The sequence below is a fragment of the Varanus komodoensis genome, unplaced genomic scaffold (genome assembly GCF_004798865.1).
Source record: "Varanus komodoensis strain SLA01 unplaced genomic scaffold, ASM479886v1 scaffold15, whole genome shotgun sequence".
Taxonomy (NCBI): Eukaryota; Metazoa; Chordata; class Lepidosauria; order Squamata; family Varanidae; genus Varanus; species Varanus komodoensis.
The window spans coordinates 14,388,012-14,415,076 of record NW_025335440.1 but is presented as its reverse complement, the minus strand read 5'-3'; the positions used below and the strand labels follow the sequence as shown (position 1 = coordinate 14,415,076).

The 27,065-nt window shown below is 39.4% G+C and overlaps 2 protein-coding genes across 5 annotated transcripts in view; one reads left to right on the top strand and one right to left on the bottom strand.

Moving 5' to 3' along the window:
- Positions 1–983, bottom strand: part of DYNC2I1 (dynein 2 intermediate chain 1) — a 38,062-nt gene extending 37,079 nt beyond the window's left edge. The window contains exon 1 of the mRNA XM_044425324.1: positions 919–983. The gene's annotated coding sequence lies outside the window, so the exon portion shown is untranslated. The remainder of the gene's footprint in view (positions 1–918) is intronic.
- ESYT2 (extended synaptotagmin 2) overlaps positions 681–27,065 on the top strand; it is a 61,631-nt gene continuing 35,246 nt past the window's right edge. For 2 of the 4 annotated variants that reach the window (XM_044425330.1, XM_044425327.1), the window contains exons 1-6: positions 682–1,083; positions 15,012–15,053; positions 15,744–15,878; positions 18,060–18,136; positions 20,630–20,702; positions 20,933–21,022. In XM_044425330.1, coding sequence (XP_044281265.1) covers positions 739–1,083; positions 15,012–15,053; positions 15,744–15,878; positions 18,060–18,136; positions 20,630–20,702; positions 20,933–21,022 — 762 coding nt within the window. In that variant the 5' untranslated portion in view covers positions 682–738. Of the gene's footprint in view, positions 1,084–15,011; positions 15,054–15,743; positions 15,879–18,059; positions 18,137–20,629; positions 20,703–20,932; positions 21,023–27,065 lie in introns of all 4 variants that reach the window. The other 2 variants (XM_044425328.1, XM_044425329.1) reach the window with 2 other exon arrangements.

Genomic DNA, 27,065 nt, shown 5'->3' with positions numbered 1-27,065 from the left:
AGGATAGCGCCCATTCCCTTTCTCTAAAATGGGATTAATTACATCAAGCAAAGGAAGTGTCAGATAAAGGCAAAGGGGAAAATATAATTCGTATGCAGAAATCACTAGTGGAATGCATTTATTCAACAGCTATTTTTTTGTAAAGCACGCTTCTTTTCATTATAATTTTGAGGATCAAATCGCATGTACGTTTGTCTATTTTCCTTTTTAGGAAGTGCGCGCGCGCGCGCGTTCCAAGACTTGGACGTGCGTCAACGCGATGAAAACGAGCAGGACGGCGTGGGGAGGGGGGATACCCGCTGCAGGAAAACCAACTGGGAGGTGCCCATGGAAGGAGGCTCCGATTACGGGACAGGCGCCCACAGGGGCACCGAGGCGAGGGGAAGGGTAGGAAGAGGCGGGGCCTCTCAAGGGAATCGTGCCCTCTCCCCTGTCACATTATAGGCTGTCTCCGCCCTCCCCCTCCGCCGTTCCCTCAGGAATGGCTCCGTCCGAGGGGGGCGGGTGGCTCCGCCTCCGAACCCGGAAGTGTGTGCGGAGGGAGGAGCATGGCGGTGGTTGTTGTTGTCACTCAGCAACTGTGAGGCGGGCGTGGTGGGGCCGAGGCGGGCGCGCGCCCGAGAGAGATGCGCCGAGTCGCTCCCGCCGCCCGCACTCGCGCCCGCGCCGTGCCTCTGTGCCCGCCCTCCTCCGCCAGCGCCTCCACCGCGGCAGGAAGAGCACCCGCTGAGAGGGAGCATGAGCGGCGCAGGGGCCCAGCCGCAGCCGACCCCCGGACCCGGGTCGAGCCCCGCGGGGCCCGGGGGCGACTCTGAGTCGGAGCCCCCTCCGTCGATGCTGAGCGTCGACTTGCCCGGTCTGGTGTCGCAGTTCGCGCGGAGCTTCGCGCTGGTTTTCCCCGTCTACGTTCTGGGCTACCTGGGGCTGAGCTTCAGCTGGGTCCTCATCGCCTTGCTCTGCCTCTTCTGGGTGCGAAGGCACAGAGGCGGAAAGAGCTCCCGCCTGGGCCGGGCGCTCGCTTTCCTGCAGGACGAGGAGCGGGCCGTGAGGCTCACCGTCTCCACCGGCGACCTGCCCGCCTGGGTGAGTGCGAGCGAGCGGTTGGCATCCGCCCCACCCCGGCTGCCCTACTCCACCCACAGGCCGTTTCTGCGCGTCTCCTGCTCAGCTCCCTTCGGCGGCCGCCTGTGGGGGGAGAGGTCAGCTCTCGGCTTCTTTATCCGCCACCCTCCGCCCCCATCAACGATGCTTAACTTTTGAGAGAAAAAGTGCTTTCCTTGCTTGCATAGCCTTTTTTACCACTTCTTTCTCCTCCCCTCTGGCGGGCATTACCTCCCTAATCCTACGTGCACTGAGGCTAGTCGTGGTCCTTATTCTGTGTCAAGACGCTCCTTCAAGGCTCCTAGGTTGGTATCCAAAGACATCCTGGGATTTAGCTCCTAAGGCGAGCTAATTCCCAGCCGACGCATGCCGAAACACGTTGCCTTCAAGCTCAGGCTTTTTCTTGGCGTTGGAGACGGGCCATTTGTGCGCCGACCCCAGGAAGGAAGCCTGATTGGACCGTAATCTTGAGCATACTCTAGAAGTAGCTTCTAGTTAACGCAGTGGGTGTGTTTGACCAGTTCTGATTCCTTATCTGCAGTCTTTCTCAACCTGGTACCCTCCCGATGTTTTCAACTTAAGCTTCCATCAGTTTGAGCCAGCACAGTGAATACTCAGGCATGATTGCAGTTGTTGTCCAGATCATCTGGAGGCCATCTGTTGTCTGAAAGCATACAAGCACCCCGGACCTGGCCTGTATATTTGTGGCAGTTCCTTCTCCCGTTCTTCACCTTTCGGGAGTGTGAGAGTGCAATTCTGTTGACCCAGAGGCAGGTACTTGTAAGCCTCCAAACTCAAAGGCACACAAGGATCTAGTGGCAGGAACAAGCAGCAGCAATTATTTATGCTGCTGCCACACCTCACACCCTACATTTTCTCTAGACATACACTTTTGGACATCTAGATTTTGTGCCAGGGAGCAAAGGAGGAGGCATAGATTGGAAATGGTGTAAATTTGCAGCCCCAGGTACCTTCCCTCCTAGCCCCCAGCATGCCCCCTTTCCCACCTTACAGCATCAGTTTCAGCCTCTGGGGGCAGGGGGCAGCCAATCCAGTTCTTTTTATACTAGTTGCAATTGGAACTCAAACTTCCAGAGTCCCAACTCTGGGATCTTAGAACTGAAGAATCCTATGGCTTCTCAAAGAGTGGCTGGAGGCCATAGGATTACACTCTTAGGATTCAAGAGGAGTTCTGGCAGTTGTAAGAATAAACATGCATAGGATTCTGCCTTTAGTTTGTTTTCTAGCTTCCAAAGAGCCTAATTAAAGTTTTCATATCCAGACGACTATTGAGGGATGTTTAATTCATTGAGAGCAGCGTTCTCCTAGTGATGTGACAGTTGCATCCTGACTAGTTCTGTTCTATTTGCTTCATAGTCCTGTGCCCAATAGGATCTGACATTAGTTTCTGAATCCTCAAGATATAGCAATACAGACTTTGTTCTTTTATCAGCTTGCATACCTTAGAGATGTTGTCTCTGCTTTATCTAAAGCTTTTGTTGAAGCTGGGAGGGTAAATAGCAGTTACTCTTAAAAGCACTGCAGTTGTTCATAAATGCATATTCATCAAGTGGTACCTGTTTTTCTCTGTCAGCTCATTATTACCACATTCTTTTCAGCCCTAGGAGTTTAGTTCTTTTAATTAAATAGTTGCTTCTATTCTAAATGAAAACCCTGCCTTTTAAATGCTCAATCTCCATTTGTAGGGATGTGAGGTACAAGAAAGTAATTTGTGGGTGTGTCTTTCTTCTGCTTATTAGGAACTTTAAATGTGAAAGGAAACCTTCAAGATTTCTCTTGTGGTTTTGTTCTTTTAAAAAATCTGCTGATTCAGCTTTAATAAACATATTTATTCACACTACCCTTAATTAAACAAGAAGGTTATTAATAAACTGTGATTTATTCAGATGAACTAGGGATGTTTTCAGTTGCAGGTCAGTTTGGAAGAAACCTTTGTGAAGGAAAAGTGTGGGTTAGTTTGTAAGAACTGCTTTAAGTTTTGAACATAGGCCATCATAGAAAGAGACACTAGAACTGGAATGAATTGATGTTTAGTGAACCGAAGAGCAGCGGAATGTTTGTGAACAGTAGTCCATGGTTGGTTGGTGGAGTATGTTTGTGCCATATATTTTAGACATGCATATATAGAAGGAAAGGTTATTTCTGTTAGTGCAAATGTTTGGTTAGGAACTCTGAATACAGAGGATCTCAGTGTTGGAAGCTATTCTTGGATCTCTAAGAAAATGTGTTTTGCAAGATAGGTCTATGTCTCCCCTGCCCCCAGATGGCAAGGGTCCCAGATTCTGTCCTTTAAAGTTGGATATCTCCTTTTCTCCCTTCTCTTAAATCTTGTTTCTTGCAGCCCTCCTCAATGTTATCAGTAACACCAATTAAATTGTATTTTGTAATACAAATAGTATCTTGCACTAGATAAGAAGAACAAGAACGCCACATCACCTAATAGTGTCGCCACATCACCTAATAGTGTCGGACTTCTACTCAGTTGCCCCTACAGCAGAATTCTGTTCCATCCAGGATGTGGAGGGGATCCTACTTGTAGCTTTCCTAACATTTTGGGGTTTATGTTCTTCAAAAAGTTGAGTGAAGTTAGAGTTCTTAAGATTTCGTTCCAGAATGATGAAAACTTTTTTCTCAGTTAATTTTCTTATGTTGAAAGACTCCATTGAAGCAGGACTATTTGTACAGAAGTAGAGTTGAACTGAGGGCCCTGTTTTCATGAATTTGTTTATATCCTGAAATAGGGCTTCATAGTCGGTACCTTGCCAGGGGTGGGGGATTAAAAAGTTGTAGATACGTATGAGGACAACTGTCTTGCTAAGGAAACCTCTGCCTTGCTGTGTTGTACAGCACAGAATAGGAAAATTGGAGAAACACTTCTTTATGTATCTTTAGATGACTGGACTGGCATTTTGCCCTGCTGGGAATGTGATCAGTAAAACTGCTGTACTGCACCATGGTGAAACAAGGAGTGCCAAAGCAGTTGTCTTGGAAGGGAAATGTCTTTCCTCCCCCCCCCCCCCCGCTCCCCCAGTTCAGTGAGGGCAAATAGATTTTAGCTCTTACTGAAAAGGTAGCAGAATCAGGCTGAGTAATGTGATGTCATAGCTTGGTTCATATGGGCTATTGATTGGGATCATTCAGGAAAGTATCTTGGGGTTGAGGGGGAAACGTAGCTGCAGCAGCTAAGATGAAACAAGACTTACAAATTTCTGTTAGGATTACTAAAGAAGATGCTGTGTGGAGGAAAATTTTTGCATCTCTGAAAGAGTGTTTTTAGCTCAAATTTTAGTGGCAAACGTCCCAGCTCCCAGGGATTGCCAGGCACTCTAGGGATGGTTCCTACCTTTCTTTATTGAATATTATTCTTCAAACATGTTGTTAAGCACATGTGACAAGGTATTGCAGGCACACGAGCGAGCAGGTGATCAGAGAATGTTTCATCCCTCTTCTACTCCCAACATGGAAACCAAACAAGCTGTCAGAGCAAGGAAGCCCCTATCTGCACCTAAGCTAGTACTTTTGTAGGCTTATTCACAAGGCTGTCCTCTTCCTCCATAAGTGTATTATTTTAGTTCTGCGCATACCATTTCTATTGCAGTGCTTCCTCTGTTCATCTTCCCAGTTTACCATTTGTTTTTCCTCCTCTGTGTGTACAAGTTTTTCACATACATGTTTATAGATGATACATGAAATACATGTATGCCCAGTTTCTGTCTATTATATATGAGGATACATTTCTATAAAACAGACTTTGAAATCAGGAACAGTGCTCATTATGGGTTAATAAAAGTGTCATCTAAGCTGAAACCACTGTTGGGAAGTTACAATAATAACATCTAAGCAGGTTTGAAGACCATTATATTGTCGTGGCTATATTGTTTGTTTTGGGTGATGGAAACTCAGTTACAAGCCTCTGTAAGTAGGCTTGGTCTGAATCCTATGCCTCGTAATAGTAAGACTTTACTGCAGCCCTTTGTACAAAGAATTCAGTCCTTTGTACTTAATTCATTCATCGACATGGTTGGAACTCTCTGTTGCTTGAATTATGTAGTCCTCCTGAAGTGGCTACTGGAATATTTATGCTAGAATTTATTTTAGAATCTGGATACTAAGAGTGCAGTTTGAGGCTATTGGGATAAATCAAACAGTGTGCATTTATGGAATTGATTGTTAGCCTTGTGCTGAGCTGCTACATTGACATATGATACTTGGTGGCAGCATCAGTGGTGTGCTGGGAAAGAATCAATATGCCTTTTTCATAGGTGCTTATTTGCTGTTTCAACAATTCTTTTGATCAGGCTATGATCTGTATCACTTGCTTAATAAGTCTTTTGTCATGGATTTATTTGAGTCTGTTGGGGGCGAGTAAAATAAGAACTGTGCAACCATGACAAGTTGTTTTGATCTAAAATAGCCTTTCTTAAATGTTCGGGACTGTATGTAGCAGGTTCTTTGTATAGTAAGATGAGGAAAATATGTATGTTGTTATCTGTCAAGTTGCTGTCAAGCTGCTTCTGAATTATGGCAGCCCTATGAATGAAAGCCAGCTTATTTTAAATTGTGTTTTGATACCACTTATATATTCAGTAAAATTGTAAGTTTGCATTAATGTCTAATTTATTTATGTATGGGTTTGTTTCTCTTTAGTAATGGTAAAAATGCTCAGTTGGCACTTCCTTCTACTAAGCATGATGTAACATCAGGAATCAAAACAAATTCATAGAGGAAAAATTTATCAGTGGCTGCTAGTTTGCATATGCTACCTTCCCTGCCCTTCAGATTCTGCACAGGCCTGGGGGACATGACCAGGCTGCAGCTGCATAGGCTGCAGCAGAAGGCACGCAGGCTATGTGCATGCTGCCCTGTGGGCATGCAAGGTGGAGAGGCTGTGTGAGTGCTTCTCCAGGGCTCATAGAGGCAAAGAGCCTTCTTCAGGATAGCACTAATCTGACAAGTGTCCCCTTTGCAGGAAGACACTTCTTTTTGGAATGTCTTGACAAAGTCCTGGTGGAAACCAAGGAGAAGAACAAGGCCTTGCTGAGCTTGTAGAAGAATTTCCTAAGCTTTTAAAATTCCATCCTGCCATCCTTCATATCAAACTATATCTTCAGAGAAGATGGCAGCAAAGCTACAGTCCCAAGCTGTATGCACACACAGATAATTTTAGTTCACACTTACTCTGTAGATGAATTTTATTCTCTAAAAGGGTATGGGCAATACCTGGAATCACAGAAGCTACGGGGATGGAGGGAGTAAGAATGGCAACGATTAGGATAAGGTCTTTATTGCTTTGCAAAACTGTTTGTCCCTTTTCACATTCAGTAGCTGAATATAACAAAATTTATCTTGGCCTTTCCAGAAACATGTTTAATTATTCTATAATTGCTAAGACTTTTAAGAAAGCTGGATTGTGAAGAAAAATGACTGGAAGAAAATAGATGAGTTTGAAACATGTTCCTGTAGAAGAGCATTGTGAATACCCTGGATCAACAGAAAGATAAACAAGTGGATCCTAAAACACATCGAGCCATAGCTTTCCCTGGAATCAAACATTAAGCTGTTGGACTTCAGACATATCATGGAAAGGCTCACTGAGGAAGACACTGATGTTAGAGAAAGTCAAAGGCAGAAGAAGAACAGGGAGACCAACTACCATACATCTGACACAATTTAATGGCACATAACAAAAACAAAAGAACTATGGCCTTTGCTTTTGCTGCTTATTGAAGCTTGTTTTTTTAATGAACTAAAATGAAACAACAATGCCATGTGTACATCGCAACCTAATGAATTCCAGCGGGCGCTCATTAGGAGCCTGAGCACTTCAGCAAGACCTGAGACTGATCCTACAAATACTATGGTAGTGGTTCTGGTTGAAATCTGAGAAAACCTTTAAAGTATAATTTACCAAATTCTTATAAAACTATGCCACTTCTTGCCAACTCCTACCTTCTTTTGGATTTTTATTTATCTGGACAGGTCTAAAAGGATAATTAAGTCTTACACAAAAAACTTCTAGGTTGTGATCCTAGAGGGACTTACCTCTGAGTTAATCTTTCTTAACTGATATGCATTGTTGGGGTTTGACAACCTGATGCTGAACAAATTGCACCAAAGTTATCATAAACTTGCATTGTGATCAGAAATAAAACTATTTCTGTTAGGATTGATTGCTAAAGTAATATTGGCTATAATATGATAGTTGAGTTTTGTCCATCTAATTTAAACAGATTCATATATCAGTTGCAGAAGTGGTGAGTTTATAAAAACTTCTGGAAGAATCTTAGTAACATTCCCTTGTAATGAGTCAATGCAATAGCATTTTTTTTTTCAACAGACTTCTTGTGCAGCTGTAAAATTCCAACCAGCAAGTTAGACTTTTACTTACCCTGACTGTACTTCCACAGAAATTAATTCCACTTATTTTATGTAACTTACTTGCAACTAAAAGTGATATTAATCATGCATACGGAGAACTAAGTTTCACTGAGCTTGATGGGATCTCCAGGTACATTGGGATTAAAGCATTAAACAGTAGTTGGGGATGCCAGCCAAGTCTGTTGAATAATATGCAATGAATTTGTTACTAAAAATGAGACTGTAGTTTGTCTTTGGCTGAAAATAACTGTCATATGATGTGCATTACATTGTCATTTGGCTGTCCTTATCATATAGCAGTATGGTTTAAGTGCTACATTTCCTCTGGTTCAAAGGCAAACCGCTTTGCGCTTCATGATAATTTGATTATGTCTACTAACATATGTAAAACACATTTTCAGTTGCATCAGATTTTTAATAGTGAAGGCATTAACAAGTGTAATTTTTAGCATACCTCTTTGGGATACTGTTTTCATAACCTTTCTGTACCATCAACTAGTTCTACAGACGACGATCCTTCTTTGTGCTTGGTGTACTGTGTAATTGTGATACAGCATTAAGTGTTCCAGTGCACTCTGTATATTTAACAGCACTATTTTATGCTGGCCTTCTAGCAGTATAGTTCTAAAAATACGTGGACCTATGGCCTTTTGTGTTCCAAATAGTTAAATTCTGCAAATATTAACAATGCTATCCTCAAATGAGATAGTGTTAGCCTTTCTAGCCCTACCTCTGTGTACATATATGGCTGTGAAGTTGCTAAGAATGTCTAAATATTTGTCATATAATTTGATGACTGTGAAGTACCTCATGATACTTTCCTAGTAATTCATGATAGAAGTGGTATATATCCTGCAGCATGTGTGACCAAAGTGTGAAAGTAGCTGTGCTTATTTAGGTGATTCAAGCTTTCTTCCTGTTGTCCTGCACGTCAGTTTGTCATTTCTTCAAATTTTGTACCCTGTGGTGGATATGCTTTAGCAAAAAGCAGTTCTGCTCACGTGATGTGAACAGGATGTTTCCTCTGATGCTGCCCCCTGACCTCAGTGTTCTGCTGTTCTGCTTCAGAGGATACCCCCACTCAGAAATGGTTGGGAGCGACTGGGGACTTAAATGCGTCAGAGAGAGAGAGACACACACACACACACAAAAAGCTTCCCAACTTGTTTTGTATAAGTTTTTTCTCAGGCCAGACGATACTGGAGACTTTAGAGGCTAGAACTCGTTGACAACTTGTGTTTAACTTACTGGATTTATGTATTTGGTTCTCATAGTGCATTATTAACTTACAGAATACTTCTAGGGCATGAATACAATGCAGGTGAATTTATTTCTTCCTGTTACTGTGGTGTTCATGAACCGCATTTGGTTATTTGCGGAATGAGATGTATCTTGTTACCTGTTTGCTACCCTTCGTGCATTATTATAATAGATTCTATGTACTAATTATAGTTTAAAGAAAATTAGTGTTCATTGTCTTCTAAAACTTTTTGTTTCTTTATGAAATACTTTTGGAAAGTTATGTAATTGTGTGTACTTCCTGTGTATAGAGGTTACCAGGAAACACAAATCTAGAGTTGTATCATAGATACCTCTTTGTCCAACCAGCCTGTTGCAACTGCTGCAGCCCATCTACCTGTTTTATTTCAGTCTGTCTGTATTTGCTTCTCTAAGATTCTAAGTGAGCATGGGGGGAACATTTGTGTGACACCATTTGCTCAGCTGGTCTCATATCTTCCAGTAAGTCAATGTGGTGACCCTGTTGGGCTGCATGTAGCACTAAACAGATGTCAGTTAGTATTTTTAAGAACATTAGCAAAATGACATTAAAAAAAAAACTTTGATACATTTTTCCTGGGTTTGCTGTGATTGCTTTGGTCACTTTGTTGGCTTGGGCAGGAGTGGGGAGGAAAGTAGATCTCCAGATGTTTGGGACTTCAGCTCCCAGTATTCCTACCCTTCACTATGCTGGCACAGGCTTGTAAACTGAAGGCCCAAATATTTGATGTTCTTCCCAAACAAACAAACAAAGTTGGTCTTGCTATTTTAGAATGCTAAAACTTTTATTTCTTTTTTGTGGTTCCTGTGTATCACACACATGGGTTGCTCACCTTTGTGGAGCTTTTTGTTTGTTTGTTTGTTTGTTTAAAACTGTTCTACCCCATTCACCACTGATGTCTTGGGACAGCTTACAGTAAAGAACAAATAAAATAAACAAAACAAACACAGCATCCAGCAGTCAAGATAAAAACCCCAGTTAAAACCAGCTAGAGTGGGAAAATAAAGGCATATAAATTAATGTAGTTCCAAATCTACATGCTGTCAGTACAATTGTTTGTCCAACAGCATATACAGTCAGTGGTAGATATTTCTTTATACACTGTTAAATCTACTTGTGTATTACTCACATATCTCTTTCAAAAAATCTCTTATTATTTTGAGATAAATAGATATCTAAGTGATAACTTCCAAGCACCTTCTCACCATTTATGCTGTGTTATTGTTGTGCTTTTTTTGGGGGGGGGGTCTTTCCCTAAATGTTGTTACAGTCATGTGTAAAACAGCAGGCATGCAATTATGGTCCTGCAGAAGGAGTTGATACAGTTCAATCTCTAGCAGGACCTGTGAGTCATTGCGCCTGATGCATGCCACACATCAAGGCTCCTAAATATTAAGACATCTCATACTGTCTGTTTGGGCTGCTTCCCCTCCCCTCCCTCCATTCACTAGTAAATTTCAGGAGTATACAGTGATTAAAATTGTTTTGTTCTAACAGAAACTGTTAAATATCTGAAATAAAACATAGAAATGGGATAGCTTCTATTTAAGTAAGGGCTTTGAGAATTTCCTCTCCAGTACAGTACACTGAAAAAAAAAAAAAGGTATGATTCTTCTTGAGACTTAAGAGGGAAAACATTTTAACAGCTTCTCGCCTTTAAAACTGTGAGTTGCATACCAGTCTGCCACCCAGAATATAGCAACATAGGAAGCTACCCTATAACAAATATGGGTATTAGTCCATCTGGCCTAGTATTCTAGATATTGACTGGCAGTACTCTGCAAGATGAGGCAGATTTTTTCCCCCAACTCTCCTTGGAGATGCCAGGGATTGGTTTTCTGCATGCAACACATGTACTCCATTGATACATGGTCCCTCTTTAACTTCAGCACGAGTTTTAGGTGGTGTTAATACCCATCCATGTAGCTGGTGAGCAGCTCCTGTTCCTTGTACTGCTTCTCCGGTACTTCCATCTACATCTTATCTAAAATACAATGTGAACATTGAATTCAGGGCTTAGATTACACAGAATTTTCTGACCAAAGTTATCACTTTGTTGCATTCTCATCTGTTCTATATGGAACAGAACACCTGAGTCTGATAATAAAGTGCCAGTGTTCAACACAACCTCAGTGTTTAAAATGGGATAATGAAAGATGACTAGTTATTCTTCAGTTTTAGGCTGTGGCTGTGAGGGCAGCCTTTAGGGGAAAAAGGATATTTAGTATTTTTAGTTAATACTATGCTTAAAAATTTTCTAAGGAATGAGCAGATATTGAAATATAAGACAGCTTCTGCTGCTTCCCTTCACCCATGATATGGATGGTCACCAGGAATTGGATAACAGACTAACTCAGTGTGGGTGAAACAACCCTTAGATCCAAGCCAAGGGTTGTCAGGGTGGCTTTTTTCCAGAAGCAAGCTATTCTGCGAAAATGATTGAGATTCACATGCATGATAGTCCACTGTGGCTACTCCTGTGGAAACCCTGTATTTTTAAACTTAAACTTTTAGAACGTTCAAACACATATTCATACCTTTTTTTTAAATGCAGCCTATAGCAGCTATCCATATTCTGGTACCTCCAGATATTGGATCCTTGGCCTGGGCCAATATGGGTGTTTCTATGTTCTTAAGATGGATGGAAATTTGAGTACAACCAGTCTGGGACTCACCAGGTTAGAGAAGGCTGGCTTATTGGTACACTGCACGTCGGTTAAAGGAGAAGTTATTTGTAAGCAGGTAAAATGTTTCACTTACTGAGTAAATCCAGGTTCCTGTGCACACGGCAATTTCTGGTTTGATACAGGTATGTGCATGGTACTGGATTTGACAGTACTAGACAGATCTGTGTTTTTGCAGATGAGATATTGGGCCCTTCAAGTTTTCTAAATTATAACAAATTATTTTAATTTCTGTGTTTGAAAACTGGTTTCACTACAAGCCATCCCATATTTTTTCCATCTTTTAAAAACTTGCTTTAGTTGCTACCTTGTTACCTTAACGTTATATTTGTATGCATCAGTGTAGCACACAGGCTTGAGTTCAGAATAAGCATCTTTTGAAGTGTAGTTTAATGACTAAGCCTTTTTAGAAACTAAGATCATCATAAATAAAATATGTAGTGCCATTTCTCTGTAAACAATATCCACCTGTTAGGCTTATTAAAAATGTCTTAAATACATCCTGGGTGAGGTAGTTGCTGACTTGCAATATGTACTTGTTATGAGTAACCCTGTGACTTCCAAAATGTTTCATCCATTGCAATCCTTTTTAGCTGTTCTAAATTCAAGGCTATGGCTTCTTTTATGGATTCAATCTCATATTTGGCCTTCCTTCTCCAATTTTCCCTAGCATGATTTGCTTTCTCATGACGTGTACTTGCTTTCTCAAGTATGGCAGTCTCAGTCTTGCCGTTTTTGCTTCTAAGGAAATCTCTGGATTGTTTTGATCTAGCACCCACTTGTTCATCTTTTTTGTCATTCCAGGGTATTCACAATACTCTCCTCCAGCACCATGTTTTGAATGCATCAGTTCTCTTCCTGTCATCTTTCTCCTCAGTTCAGCTTTTACACCTGGCAATATAATAGGGTACATTCTGACTACTAGGTAGCTCATTGCAATGGAAGGTATAATTTCTTTTACTGTGTTTCAATAAATAGCTACATTTTCCTATTACAGGCAGTCTCCAGGTTACATACGAGTTCCATTCCTGAGAAAATATAAATTTGTAAGTCAAATTTGTATGTAAGTTGGATCATGTATAGTCAGCCCTCCACATTTGTGGCAGTTAGGAAGATAATGTAATATCTAGTATTGGAAGATATTACTCTGGAAGATAATGTGATATCTAGTATTGTTTTTCTTTTGATCATGATTCTATAAAGCAGGAATGGACAACTTGTAGGCCATATCTGGGAGACACAGATTTCCCTCCCCTGACCAAAAATTTCCTCCCCAAGCAAATTTTTCTAGATTTTTTGAACTACAACTGCCACCACGGTGGCCATTGGTCAGATTATGTGAGTTGCAGTTTAAATATCTGGAGGATACTGAATTAAAGAAAGAACAGTTAGCTCTATAACTTAGTCTAATGTTTATCCCAGAGGAATTTAGTTCATTGCAAGCTGCATCAAAAATATATTATAAGCTGAAAGGCTGCAGTTAACTCGCACAGGCAAATTGCATAATATGGGTGACATTATGAGCACAGATGCCAGATTGTAACAGATGAATCTACTTTTATTTTTAGTATTTCTATCCCATTTTTTCAAAGAGAAAGCCAGAGGGTGTTAACAATACCTTTTAAAATGCAATATTAAATATACAGTAAAATCTGATAGAGCATAAGCAGTTATATTAAAAAATTAGTAACAGTAAATCCAGACTTGGAAATCAAGCCATGAAATCTTTATGTGTCCCTATCAAAACCCCTGTTTTAAAAGAAGCACTTAACCTTGACAGTTCCTATAAATGTTAGCTGCATCCCTCCCCCGCCTTTTTTTTTTTTTTTTTTTTGCACATTTAGCAGCTTGGAAAAGTGTGGAAAAGGTAGAGGACATTGAGTATTTTCAGGACCAAACTTAAAACATAAAGAACCCTGTGAACTACTTACTATCCCTTTCTTAAGCAAAGATTTCAGTCAACATATCCAGAAAGTATCAGGTTGGGGAAGGATGGCTAACGCCCATAGATATAATTGGTAGACTAGTCCTGTCTTCCTGGCTTTTGGTTTCCTTGGACGCCTTCTCGCATCCCTTGTAAACTCAGACTTCTTATTGGATCATTTGGGGAATTTAAAAAAACATGTTTTTCTTCACAAACACTTCTGCTGCTGCTGCTGCTGCTGGCCCATGGAGACCAGTGAGCATGTAGAAGCTACTATATTTTTACTGTCCCTGCTTCACATCCAGATTCATATGCTCTTAGCCACCCGAGTTTCTGTTGGAGGGAATGACAAACATCCTAATACATTTAGAAAGCATAGTCATACTAAGCTCTTACCATTTCACTTGTGTTTATTGTCAGTAATTTACTTTAGCTGATGCCTAAGTTGGTCCCAATATTAGTTTGTGGACCAAAAGAGGGCTTTGGAATGTAAATGGAACTATGATAGAAACCACAGCATTGAAGAGAAGGGTGTTTGAGAAGCTTTGGCTGTGAAAAGAGTTAAAGAACTTCAGCTGCAATGTAATTTTTTTTTTCATACTGTTGGTTTAGCCTGTCATTAGGGGGCTTTAAAGATATTTATATCCTGAAATAGTTAAAAAAACAAGCAAGCAAAACCTCCAACAGCCCTGCTTTCTTTTGAGGTTACAGTAACGTTGAAGTTACTATATTAACTTCACAGTGAAGGTCTACATGAAAGGAAGCTAAGAAAGTTTTATCTAATGCCAGGAATCATTTTGATTCATCAGATCAACCTTCCATAACTTATTGCTCTCCAGATGTTTTGGACTTCAACTTCCATCAGCCCCAACCATCATGCTTGATTGCCAGGAATGCCAGGAGTTATAGTCTGTTTGCAAACAGTTTAGAAAATATGCAGTTACATACCCATAACATAGTGTGGGTCAGCTACCTTTTTTCTTCCCTGTGATGAACCAGCAGTAGAAAATCGGCTTAGAAAGTTCTTGGGACTAATTTAATTGAGTTGAATGAAATTCCCTTTGCTTGAAGACTGTGCATGCCTGCAAGCTGATGGTATTGTAAGGTATTATGGTTTTAGAAACTGGCCAAAAGGACCATCCATAGTCTTCTGATATGAGTCAGAGGTTGATCAGACATTACATTTTAGGGAAGAAAGTCAACACCTTAGCGTAAGTGTGGGCAATATGTGGTTCTTAGATGTTTTGTCTTATAGTTTGCATTTGCTTTAGCCAGCATAGCTAATGGTATGGGATGTCGGAAGTTGCAATCTCAGCAACATTTCAAGGGCCACAAGCTGCCCACCCCTGCCATAACACCTGGGAGTACAGCTTCTAATACAAAATGTCATATTCAAACTGTACTGTTACTTTATGCTGGATCTTTGACTCCTTGACCTGTTCTCCCTTTTAATGGCGGGATCACTGGGTGAGGTATTGCCTAGCAAGAGTAACAAATACCTTGGGTACTAATACATCCGGAATAGTTCAGCATTTGAGAATTGATTGATTTGTGCTCACTTGTGATTGCAATATGGTATTTGAGGAATCTTTTTTCTAATTATCTGCAACTTTCATTTTATTAGGTCCACTTTCCAGATACAGAAAGAGCAGAATGGCTGAATAAGGTAAGTTTTTCCTACTGCCAAGAACATTTGATAATAGAATTATATTTATTGCCCCTTCACATTAAGGCATGCATTTTGGCCAACTCGTACCATACACTTTCCATAAGCTCAGAACCTCTTGTATAGGACTTGAAGGTCCGCTTCAGAATACAGAAGAGGCAATCAAAGTCTCCCCCTTCTGACATTAGTAGGTATTAATTTCATGTCAGATAGTTCCAGTACTAAATAAAAAGTAGTAATTTCAGGGTTTGCAAGTTTCTGAGATCCAACTTTCTAGAGAAACTTTGAAACTGTATTCCTGGTGGGAAAGAAGTCCTAGGCTGATGAACACCTAATTTTTTTGCCGTGGGTTATTTTCCATAACTGATACGTTACTAAAAGTTATGGTAACCATGAGGCAGATTGTCTTAACTTGCTATGATTAGCAAATACAGATGCAAACCTTTTATTGAATTGAGATCCGTAATTTAAGAAAATGATCCTGTTGTTACTGTAAAGGTGAACTATTGCTGCTATATTGGACAATACAAGGCAAATTGATGATGAATACAACATAACCAGTAATCTCTGTGTCTAGGGTCTCCATTGTGGCTTTATTAATATGATTATATATCAGAAAAGCTTACAGATGTATGTATTTTATTAGATGATATTTATATCCCATCTTTTTCCTTTGCTTTTCTTTTTCAGACTGTAAAACACATGTGGCCTTTCATTTGTCAGTTTATTGAGAAACTTTTCCGTGAAACGATAGAACCAGCAGTGAGAGGAGCAAACAGCCACCTGAGCACATTCAGTTTCACAAAAATTGATATAGGACATCAGGTAAATTTCTTGATAGATTGTACATAGTCTCTACAAACACGATTCACATAGGACATCAATTATTGTATTGAGATTAGGATTGTACTTTTATAAATGACTGATCAGGGCGAGTGAATAGAATTCAAACAAGCTCTAAATTAATTTGTTCAGATTGACCCAAGTTCCTATTGTGGCAGGATTTTTCCTTGAAGTGATTAAAAAGACAAACCCAATCATTTGCTGTTCTGGAAAGAAAAATCTGATTCTGTTGGTCTGTGTTAATTTTTGGAGTATTTTTTATTTTAAAAATATTTCAGTATTTTGTCACCATTGTAACTGTTTTTGGTGAAGCAGCAGTACATATTTTAAGCAAAATATTCAGTGGAGTCTTGCAGTATTGGCACTTGGCAGCAGAACCATGACATATTTCAGTCCAGTGGTGGTGTATGTCAGCTTTGTGCTTTGGTAGATTTTGTATTAATAATTCTTGGGAGACTGTGTCCTTCCTATTTTGCTAGTGGTCAAACACAGTATGCTGTGGTGATGGAACAACTGAAGTGGAAGAATTGCAGACTCTCATATTACAAAATCATTTACGTTTTCTAAAAAACAGTGCTTGCAGTCTAGATGCCTATTGGACAAAAGTTTTCTCCTTTGGAAAAACTTTCTCAGAGCACAAGACACATCAGCCCTAAAGCACTCTTGTTCAGAGCAGATACTGTTTGCTCAGTTCTGCTCTGTGTTGATTTAACAACCAGAAGTTATGCCCTGCTCTGCTCATAGCAGTTCAAATATTAGTTTTATTGTTAACAGTAACAGACAAGCATGCCATAAGCATTTGGACCGAGATTGAGACTGACATAACTCTTGAACATTTTACTAATGTGAATTATGTTTTTTGTCAGCATCTCTTCATTTAATTGAAACACAGCTTCTGGGAGTGTTCTCATTTATTTGTTTTCTTTGATAAGTCTCCATGATGATATTTTCTAGAAATTGCAGGAAGTGCTGACATTTTACTTAGGTGGATGCAAATGACAAAAACAATTCTTGCCTCTCTTGTTTTATTTATCTAAAATGTATCCTGCCTTTCTGCCTGCCAGCAGGCCTCTAAGGCGGCTTAACAATAACTGAGAAAGAATATATAAAGTGGGGTGAGGGCTGATAGAAATGCTGGGGGAACAATGATGGGAATAGCCACTCCTAGGCATTAGATGCTGGTGCTGATGTGACTCTTTATACTGGTGCTTTTCGAAGGTAAAGGAATCGTTTCCCCCACACGTGTGCAACGCATTTAGCAGTACCACTTCTGGGAACATGGGGCAACTCCTCACATGTATAACTGGACAACCTCTTCTGTGTTGTAAGGGGATGATGAAGGCTCTGGAAGAGATTTAGGTGATGTGTGGCTCACCAGGTGTTAATCTGCAGTTTTCATCAGCTGTGACCAGCTGTGAGGGCTAATGGGAATTGCAACCTAATAACATCTTGGAAGGCTGCAAGTTGCCTGCCCTTGCTATAGGGGAATGATTATAGAAAATATCCATACCCAAGGCCTAGCCTAAGCATCTACACCAGCAGAAGCAACATCTGTATTTTAAAAACAACAAACACTTTCTGGTAAAATACTGAAGATAGAATTACAGTGCCTTAATAGGTTTGCAACAATATTTACTGATTGTCCACTCACCATGGCCACCCACCATATTACCCATGTATCCCATTTATTGGTTTTGCTGCACATGCATCAGGAGTATTCAGAGAACCCAGGGGCACTGCAAGCTATTTTTGTAGGCATTTTCTCAATCAGCCCCTTGACCAAGCTGAAACCCATATAACATTTAACGTTTTAACAGTAGATTATTCCCTTAGCACTGATGGTGAAAGTGGAAAGAGAACATTTTCTTTATGTAATCTTGCTTGCCTAGTGTCTTGAGTGTACTTTTTAATCCATACATGTGACCAGGTGAGCTACATTATAATATTTATGTAGGGATGCAAAAAATAACCTTCATTCTGACATAGTGCTGATTTTGCTTAAATAGTTTACCTCATAGAATTAGTTCATGGTATTCCGTGAATTGGGTTTTTTTTTTCTGAATCTTGTATCCAAATAGCATTTTTTTTTTAAGGGACAAGCTTTATTTTTAAACCTAACTTTGTAGAAAAATTCCTCTATTAAGTCTGAAATTCTTACTTTAGCCTCTTAGGATTAATGGTGTTAAAGTATACACTGAAAATGTGGATAAAAGGCAGATCATTCTGGATCTTCAAATCAGGTAATCTTTATAAGTGTGTTTAAGTTGTAAATGTACATGAAAATAATGTTTTATTATCTATTGCAGAAAATATTGTAAAATGCAAAATGGTATGGAAGAAAAGTGCCTTTTTGTTTCTATAAAAATTGGGAAAACTACAGAAGTCTTAATAGCATGATTATATAACATCAGACAAGGAGGTACTGTTATACAGACAAAAAACCAGACATTAGGATTGTGTAACACTGCTTCATAGCATGAAAGGGAAATAAAATGTTATTGTACTTTCTCATATGTGTTTATATATCCTGTCTCAGTAATAAGGGATTAATTTCTCCTTGATCAAATTTGCCAGTATAACCATGATAAAAGTAGCAATAAGAAAACTGTCTTCATGTAACTTAATAGACCTGCTTCCCTGAGCAAGAGGGCCAAATGGAGAGGAAATTGCATATTTGGAAACAAACATTGCCATTTCTGTTCATTACTGAAATGACAAGATAAAATATGAAAAGAAATGTTAAATATGCAGTAGTTTTAGTATCTTGAAAGCTCACAATTTAAAAAAAACAAAACATGGTGACACACAACATACTTGCATTCCTTGCAGTAGCTAAAAGTTTGTTTTTCTTCTTTAAATTCATGTTACCGTATAGTAAAGGATTTTACAGTAGTCTAGATCCAAACTAGGAAGCTTTGGACGTGTGTTTTTCAATGCTCCCCTCTCCCCCACATTCTGAACTCTTTTGAAACTAAGGGGAGTTTCAAAAGCAGAAGTCTACTGTTCAGAGGATGAGATATTGTATTGTACATGCCAAAAGTATTTGGCCCAGGATGAAAATCTTATTAGGTGTGCCTAAATATTTGGCCAATAGCTAAGTACAGTATCTACTTTAAGCATTAATTGGACCTGCCACTACTGACAGAAGGTGTTTGCTTTTACACATGAATTGACAAATAATTATTGGCAGTTATACCCATATAAAGCTTCTCACTGGTTCTTCCAACTCTAGTTATCTTGAAAATTTTGATGAAAATAAAGTGACTTTAATGAATTGCCTGGTAATATGTAAAATGTCTTTCTGACATGTTTGGGATCCACAGATTAATTTAGCCCTACATAGCTGACAGCCATTATGCACTCGGTGGATAAAGTGTTCTGCCTAACTCAGTGTCCAAATAGTAGATCATGTTTCATACAAACTGTAATCCAAATATCTAGGCCAAGAAATATGGGTTGAAGGCAACAGCTTCATTACTGAATTACATTGGTACAGCCATCTAGCCTATTTACTGACCTTGTTCAATTCTGCTGGGTGGTTTGGTATTGTGAATCAACATAATGCCAAAGATGCTAATAAAATAAGAAAAAATCAAGATTTAGAAGCTTTCTTAAGATTTGACTAGATGCATTTTAAATAAGAAGTTCTAATGGTAGTTTTTTACTTAAGCATTGTTGCCCTGTCAAATAACAAGATCTAGTATAAATAGCACATGCATTAGTTAGGGTATTAGGTACTGGGGAGTGTATGGATCTAGCCAAGCAACACTGGATCATAGCCCCCCCCCCCCAAAAAAAAACCCAACAACTTGGTGTTCTCTGAAGCTGAATTCAAGACAAACCACATGGAGAGACTGTTGGCTTGGAAACCAGTTTACTTGGGTGGAGCTTTACAGCTGTTCTTAGGAAGTGTTGCACTTCTAAAAAACAAAATGCATAATTTGGGAGTTGTCCTGGACTCCAGGCTAACTGAGGAAGGCCAGGTGGCTGCAGTAGTGCCAGCTCAGGGGACATCTGGTGTTCTAGATTTCACCTGAAACAAGGTCTTCCACTTGAAGAAGACCTTGTTTCAGTTAATCACATAGTGGCGACATTTAAGCAAGACTTGTGTTGGTGGGAATGAGGATCAGCAGCACTAGTTGCCATTGTGTTTCAGAGACCACTCTAAAGCTTTAATAGATTTGAGATCAAACTGCTTGAAGAACCATCTTCACCTATATCAGCTTCCTCTCAGTAAAAGATCAACAGTTGCCCACATTTGAGAGCAGTTCAGTGGTTATTTTACCAGAAAGTACCTTTTCTTCAGTAGCCCTACACCTCTGGAAAGCATTGCCGTCAGGAATCTGTCAGACCTCATCATCACAGGCTTTTAGGAAGGCCCTGAAGATTTACTTGTTAACTCTTGCCTTTTCCTGATTCTATTTAATCAGACTGTTCTGGATTGTAACTGAATTTGTGCTCCAGGTTTTTAGTCCAGGACAAATGCTTCATGGTTGTGTTTGTTTTATGAACGCTGGCTGCTGTTTTCCTGGGTTTTGTTGTTGACTGTTGTTATTAGGGTTACCCTTAATAATGCTAATTACAGTGAATGTTATGGTTAGAGGTTGCCTTAGGAGGGTTTGTACCCTGAAAAGTGACCTAAAATATTTTAAATAAGGAAATTTTTAAACAGTAAATATCAGTATACGTTTTATGTCTAATACAATATTGCAATATGTCCTCACACTTCTCAGTTTCGTTGGCAATTGTGAAATTGACTTGGAGATCAAGAGGTATTTCTGTAGAGCTGGTGTGAAGAGTATTCAGGTAAGTTCTATTTTTCTACCTGACATAAAACTACAGTCTTTCAGATAGAAATTTCATAGAATCATGCTATCTAACTCCAAACTGGAACCAAAACTCTTCTGTTTGTTTTAACATAGTTCTAAGTATTCAGGTGCTGACAGCTTCCTACAGTAATATATAGCTATTCTAAACATTGTACCCTTAATTTATGCTTGGTATTCTTACACTTGTCAATGTTTTTCTTCTTTTAGATTCATGGTACAATGAGAGTTATATTAGAACCTTTACTTGGAGACATGCCCTTAGTTGGAGCACTATCTTTATTTTTCCTTAGGAAACCGGTAAGTGAAAAATCTCTAAATTCCTGCCAATTCTATGGCTGATTAACACAAAACCATAAGGCAGAACTGCTGAGATTTTTGGTTTATTGGTAGTGTGTGAGAATGTTGTTGCATCCTCCCCGATAACTCCCACTTGGCTCCTTTTTTAAGTAGGAACAGCTACAATCACAAGGAATTTATAGATTGTTGAGCATAATGTTCAGACCTGGGCTCCTGGGTTGTCTTTGCTTTGTCAGGGCAGGGTTTGTACTGGTCTTCTAGATTGTGGCTTGTTCGTGGAATGACAGCCAAGAGTGAGATTAAGACATAATTCTATATTTTGTATGGCTGGTAGGTTCCTGGTTTCTGTAGTAACACCCACTTGCAGGAGGAGCCAAGAAGGAGCACCTGGTTGCTTACAGTAGCATCTTTGCTCATTACCAGTAAAGGCAAATTTCTGGTTAACCATTTTGTGCAAATGAAGTCAACCTTACAAATTGTTGCTTCTTTAATTTAATATACTGGTAATAAAAATAACAAAATCTCGAGCTTGAATCTAGAACCTGCTTTGTACAGATAAAAGAGCTTCTTTCCTCTATGGGAGGGTTCTGTTTCAACTGAGTGTTTTGGTTGTCGGAGCAGAAATAGAGGTGATCTTCACTGATTCTCTTCTTGTTCCTCTGCACCTTGAAAATCAGATCCAAAGGACTAGGCTTTTTTTACATAAATATGGATGGTAATGCTTTGGACTGACATAGGTGGAGGGTGGGAAGAACTGGGAAAAATCACCTCTCCCCCTTCTTGACAGTTGGCATGTCATTAGTGGAATTCTTCTCAGTGGATGCTGTTGGGTGAGGAGAAAACTGCAACTAATCTATTGTATGTCACTTTACAATTTCTGGTTAACAATAGCATTCTTAGGAATTTAGCTTCTTAATCACACTTTTATATAGAGCTCAGTGACAACTTGTTTTGAAGATAAATCTAGCAGGAGTTGCAGAGACTAGGCTTGTCTCCATTTCCTGACCCAAACTGGGTTGCTGATAGAGTAGACTTGCTGGTCTGATGGATATAACCACCACACTTTCCTCTGCAGTGGAAACCGGGGCCGATTGGGCTCCAGGGGTCACCACTTGCTGACTGTAATCCAGAAGGTGATATTAGGACTCATATGTTCCTGTCCTTTTTTGCGAAAGTACTTATGGAAAGTACTGTCTGATGAGTAACTTAAAAAAACTCAAATCTGCCCAGTTTACACTCTCTCATTTAGGGCCACCTGCTTTCAGACTTTGCAGAGATATAATTTCTGTCATCAAAATAAATACCATGTTGAATCACTAATGTTTAGAAACCAGAGATTTATGACAATGGACATAGTTATTGTAGGTCATTTTTAGTTTGTGTTTTCTTAAACTGCATGGTTCATTAAGCATACTCCAACTGAGAATTAGACATTAGGTTTCATTGCATCAGGAGCAGGCAACATCGTGCCCATGGGCACCAGGGCTGCCTTGGACGCTGTCCTTGGCACTTTTCAAGATGTTTTATCCCTCTAACTTTTTTTTTATGATTTGACGTGTTTTCTTCTGGCAGATGGGATTGCTGTGAATAGAGTTCTGTTCCTTCTCTGGGTTCTGTTAATGAGTTGGGGCCCAGAACCCACCTCTGTCTTTTGAACAGTTCGTTAGTATAGTTTGCTATACTATCCATTTTATCCTGGTGCCAAGGACAGTTCCTCAAGTTGTCAAATGTGTCCATGGCTTATAAAGGTTCCCTGCCTCTGCATTACATCATTAGCTAAAAGGAAGTAAAACCTGAACCCCAATGTAACGTAATTCAAGTGGGCTTTCAATAGAATTCTTAATTTCTGCACAGTGTCTTTTGTAGGCTCGGAAATGAAATGAGGCAGCACTTCATAAGCTCTATATGCCCTCCCCTGATCCTGTTGTTTTGCATCTCTGGATCTACTGTCTGCTTCTCTTCTATCTTCCCTTTTCTAAAATATTCTCGGATGTGCAAAACCCCAAATATTGCAAAGTTATGTAAATCTGGAGAACTTTTAAATGACATTTCATTATTTTCATTTCATTTTAACAATATTTTATATTTAGGTTTACTTTAATGACGAATCATACTGGAGCAAGATTTAAAGCAGTTAAAACTTCACAATCATAATGACCCAGATGGAACAAAATACATGGTGGGGAAAATTAGTCATCAGACAGCCTTCTTTAAAGATAAGCAAAAGTCTTGGGAAGGTGCAGTAAAATTCTTCCAGTCATTGCAGATGAATAAGCATCTGACCTTGTTAAGTCAACTTCAGTGAAAATCATCTTTTTCATAAGGCCATGTTGCTTTGTTCCGTTGTAATGGAGAATGCATGTTTCCTTAACCTTGTTGTAGAAAGGATACCTTCTTACTTTAAAATGCCCAAGAGTGAGAAATGGAAAATAGGAAACCAAGGTAATGGTGAGATTTTAGTGATTTGTGGGACTTGACCTTTATATTGTGAACTATTTTGCCTTTCCTTACTGTCTTCAGATCTGTGCACATGTGAGCCTGTGTTCTCTCTCCCTGCTTCTCACTCCCAGGTCCACCTTGCTTTTTTCCCTAGTGCAAATGGGATGCATTGTTGCCTTTCCCTAAAGCTATCTGCAAATTCTGCAAAGCTTCAGAGATAGAAATTTCTTATGTAAAATTAACAAATGATGACTCATAAGCCAAGGCAATATTCTGTGCATGCCCACTTTTGTAGTTTACAGTAAATTAATTAGAAAAGCTAGTGCAATTCTTAATGGGTTTTAGGGTCCATTTTATGATACGTGTTTCATTTCCCACTCAGTATGGTAGTTGGAAATCATTTTTTGTGTAGGATGGAAATTTTACTAGTCATTTTTTGTTACCCAGAATCAGTGATTGCATCTAATAAAAATCTCTCTGCACTGTTTTTGTGAGGAAAGAAACAGAGGAGTTATTTGGCAACTATTTACATTTTTTCATCTTCTCATGTTTTCCAGGCCAGAGTAACAACTGGCAAAAATTCAACATACTCTGCAGTCAGTATCTGTTACTGGCCTCAATGACTATATATGGCAGCAGTGCCTAAATTAATAATTCTGAACATATTTGTCTAATGAGTTTGCTTAAGCCTTGTATGGCTTCACGGCCATACAAAGATGTTGTCAGGCATCCCTGAATTTATAATTTCTACAAAATTAGTCATGATCAAGCTTACAGGATGGCTTTACTGTGCTTATCAAGAGCTGTTCAGCTAATATGCTAGCAAGTATTTTAATAGCGAGCACAGGAAGAATATAAAAATGCCTTGGCTTGATAAATGTTACACATGTGGACATTTTGAAAGGAAAAGTTGTCTTCAGTTTAAGCAAAAACCAGAAGATTCCTTTAATTAATTCCTTTAATTATTGGTAAATACAGCTTGCTTTTTGTAAACTGAAACTCCTCCTCATCCAATCTGAGACTGATTTGAGTATTGTAAGAGGAAGAATATCCGTGCTCACCTAATGGGATTGGGATGATGTCTTTCAGCTATTTTTATTGAGACCAGATCTCAAGGTTTGCATGGTTAGATGTTTGTTGTTGTTGTGTGGCATCTGGTTATCTCCAACTTACGAAGACCCCATGAATGGAAACCCTCCAAAATGTCCTCTCCATGACAGCCCCACTTTGCTCTTCTAAATTCAAGGCTGTGTCTTCCTTTATGAATTCAGTCCATCTCCTTGATTAGATGCAACATTCCCCATTTCAGGCTTCAGCATAGCTGCAGTGATTTGAAACAGGTCTACCAAATTTCAAACATTTATTCACAATGAAAGCATGTTAACATGTGTGAGTCATTCAAGCAGAAAAGTTCAGGTCTTTTTCACACAGACTGCGGTATGAACTGAAATGGACTGGGTTGTTTTAGAATGCAGGCTCATGTGCCTGAATATTCACATGTGAGAAAACCATTCCCTGCACAAAGAAATCTAGTAAGTTATGGAGAAGGCTAAAACTTTTTTCTTAACATATAGCTCTCTCTTTATAATCATATATTTTTGTATGTGTGCAGAACATTCAGTCTTTGAGGAACACCTTTGTTATAGGCAACATGTAAATAAAAAGGTCCTCTGTGCAGTTTAAAGTGATACATGGGCTGTTTGTGAGAATTAGACTTGTAGCAATTGGAACATTTGTTAGTACACATACCAATATGGATTGTAGATAATTTCTCCCATTTAAAAGTGAAGGACTTTGTTGGGAGCTGTTTTTTGCAGTCAAGGAACTGCCGTGGGGGGCGGGATAATTGAAGAACAGAGATAACCCGATGACCTCCTGTGTCTGAGAAATCGGGAACAGGTTTGGTTCTCATTGTAGCAATCTTCTGTAGATTGTTTCTTGTTTTTCTACTAGCAAGGACTCAGTGGGAACCATTAGGTTCTACAGGAGAGGGTAGAACAAGTGAGGATCGTGAAGGAGGCAGGTAATGTCACAGCAGAGGAGGATGTTGGGAGCTTTTATATATTGTTCAAGTTATCATACAGAGGTGGTCGTATGTGCTTGCTTTTTTGTTAAGTAGGAAATTGCTACTTCTCCCTAGTACTTATCCATTGCTCCATGTGAAACGTGACTTACAAAACAAAATTTATTTGACCTTTGTGTAGTAATTAAAAGTTGTAGAACAAGAAGAATTAATCTTATATCTTCTATGAGGCAGGATAATCCCATCTCTATATAGTACACTAAAGTTCAGAACATGGTGTGCTTCATAACTAACGTGGCACAGAATAATTCAATGTGTTTGTTTAAACGTGTGTGCCCTAAAGGAACTGTAGAATTGTAGCTTTGCCTGCTATTTACTTTCAAAAACTTTGCGAAGTGTTATTTTCTCAGTCCTTACTCATTACTATAACCAAAACTCAAATTTTATTTGCTTCTAAATCTAACATTCTTATTAACTAAGGATCAATGTAGCAGTTTTCTACCAGGCTACTTGGAGAGATCAGGTTTTATCCAGTAGTTGCCCATGGATTCCACAATCTGAATTCAGCCTATGCAGAGGATGAAGATATAAACTAAATTGTGTATGGGGTTCATTTTGGATCTTGTGTTAAAATGGTGCTTTAAAAGGGGGAACATCATAGCGTTAGTCTCTCAAATAACACATACCAACACTCTTACTACCTCTTGTGTCATAATGGGAAGAGGTACTGAATCACAACTGAGTGAGGGCTTCATCACTCAATCTTTTATAAAGGGAAGGGGCCCTGGACATCTGCCTCAATGCATTGCAAGACTGCCGCATCCATCCTACATAAAATATATATTCATTAATGAGCATGGAAAATCCGTGGGAACAGTTACCTTCTGAGTTTTGGTACTGACAGGTCTTCCTGGTTAAGGTGATCTGATGTATTGCCTTCCCAAGAATGATTCAGGAAGCTTGGTTTGTACACCACATTGTTTGTTTTATACACAATCTTTTATCTTTCTTTGCTGAGACTTGAGATCCATATTTAGTTGCCGGCTGGTGGGTATGAATGCTCCCTATTATGTTCCTGATCATTATGTATGGGTGTGAAAGCTGGACAGTGAAGAAAGTTGACAGGAAGAAAATGGATGCATTCGAAACATGGTGCTAGAGGAGAGCTAAGTTGACCTTAGATCTTATCAGATCAAACCAAACTTTCCCTGGAAGCAAAAATGATGAAACTGAATCTGATGTACTTCAGGCACGTTGTGAGGAGGTAAGACTCAGTGGAGAAGACAGTGTTAAGGAAATTAAGGAAAACAGAAGAAGAAATCCAACAAGTTTGATGGGTCAGTTCCTGAAAAGAAGTTCATTGGGTTTATAAGAGTTGAACAGGGCTGTCAAGGACAGGGTTTTGTTTTTTTTTTTTTGGAGGGCATTAATTCATAGGGTTGCCATAAGTCAGAGACAACTTGATGGCACATAGCTGTTTTATGTTTTTTGTATTGTATTTTTATTGTTTTGTTCTATGCATTGTTGTAAACCTCCCAGAGAGCTTTGGCTATGGGATGGTATAGAAGTGCAATTAATAAT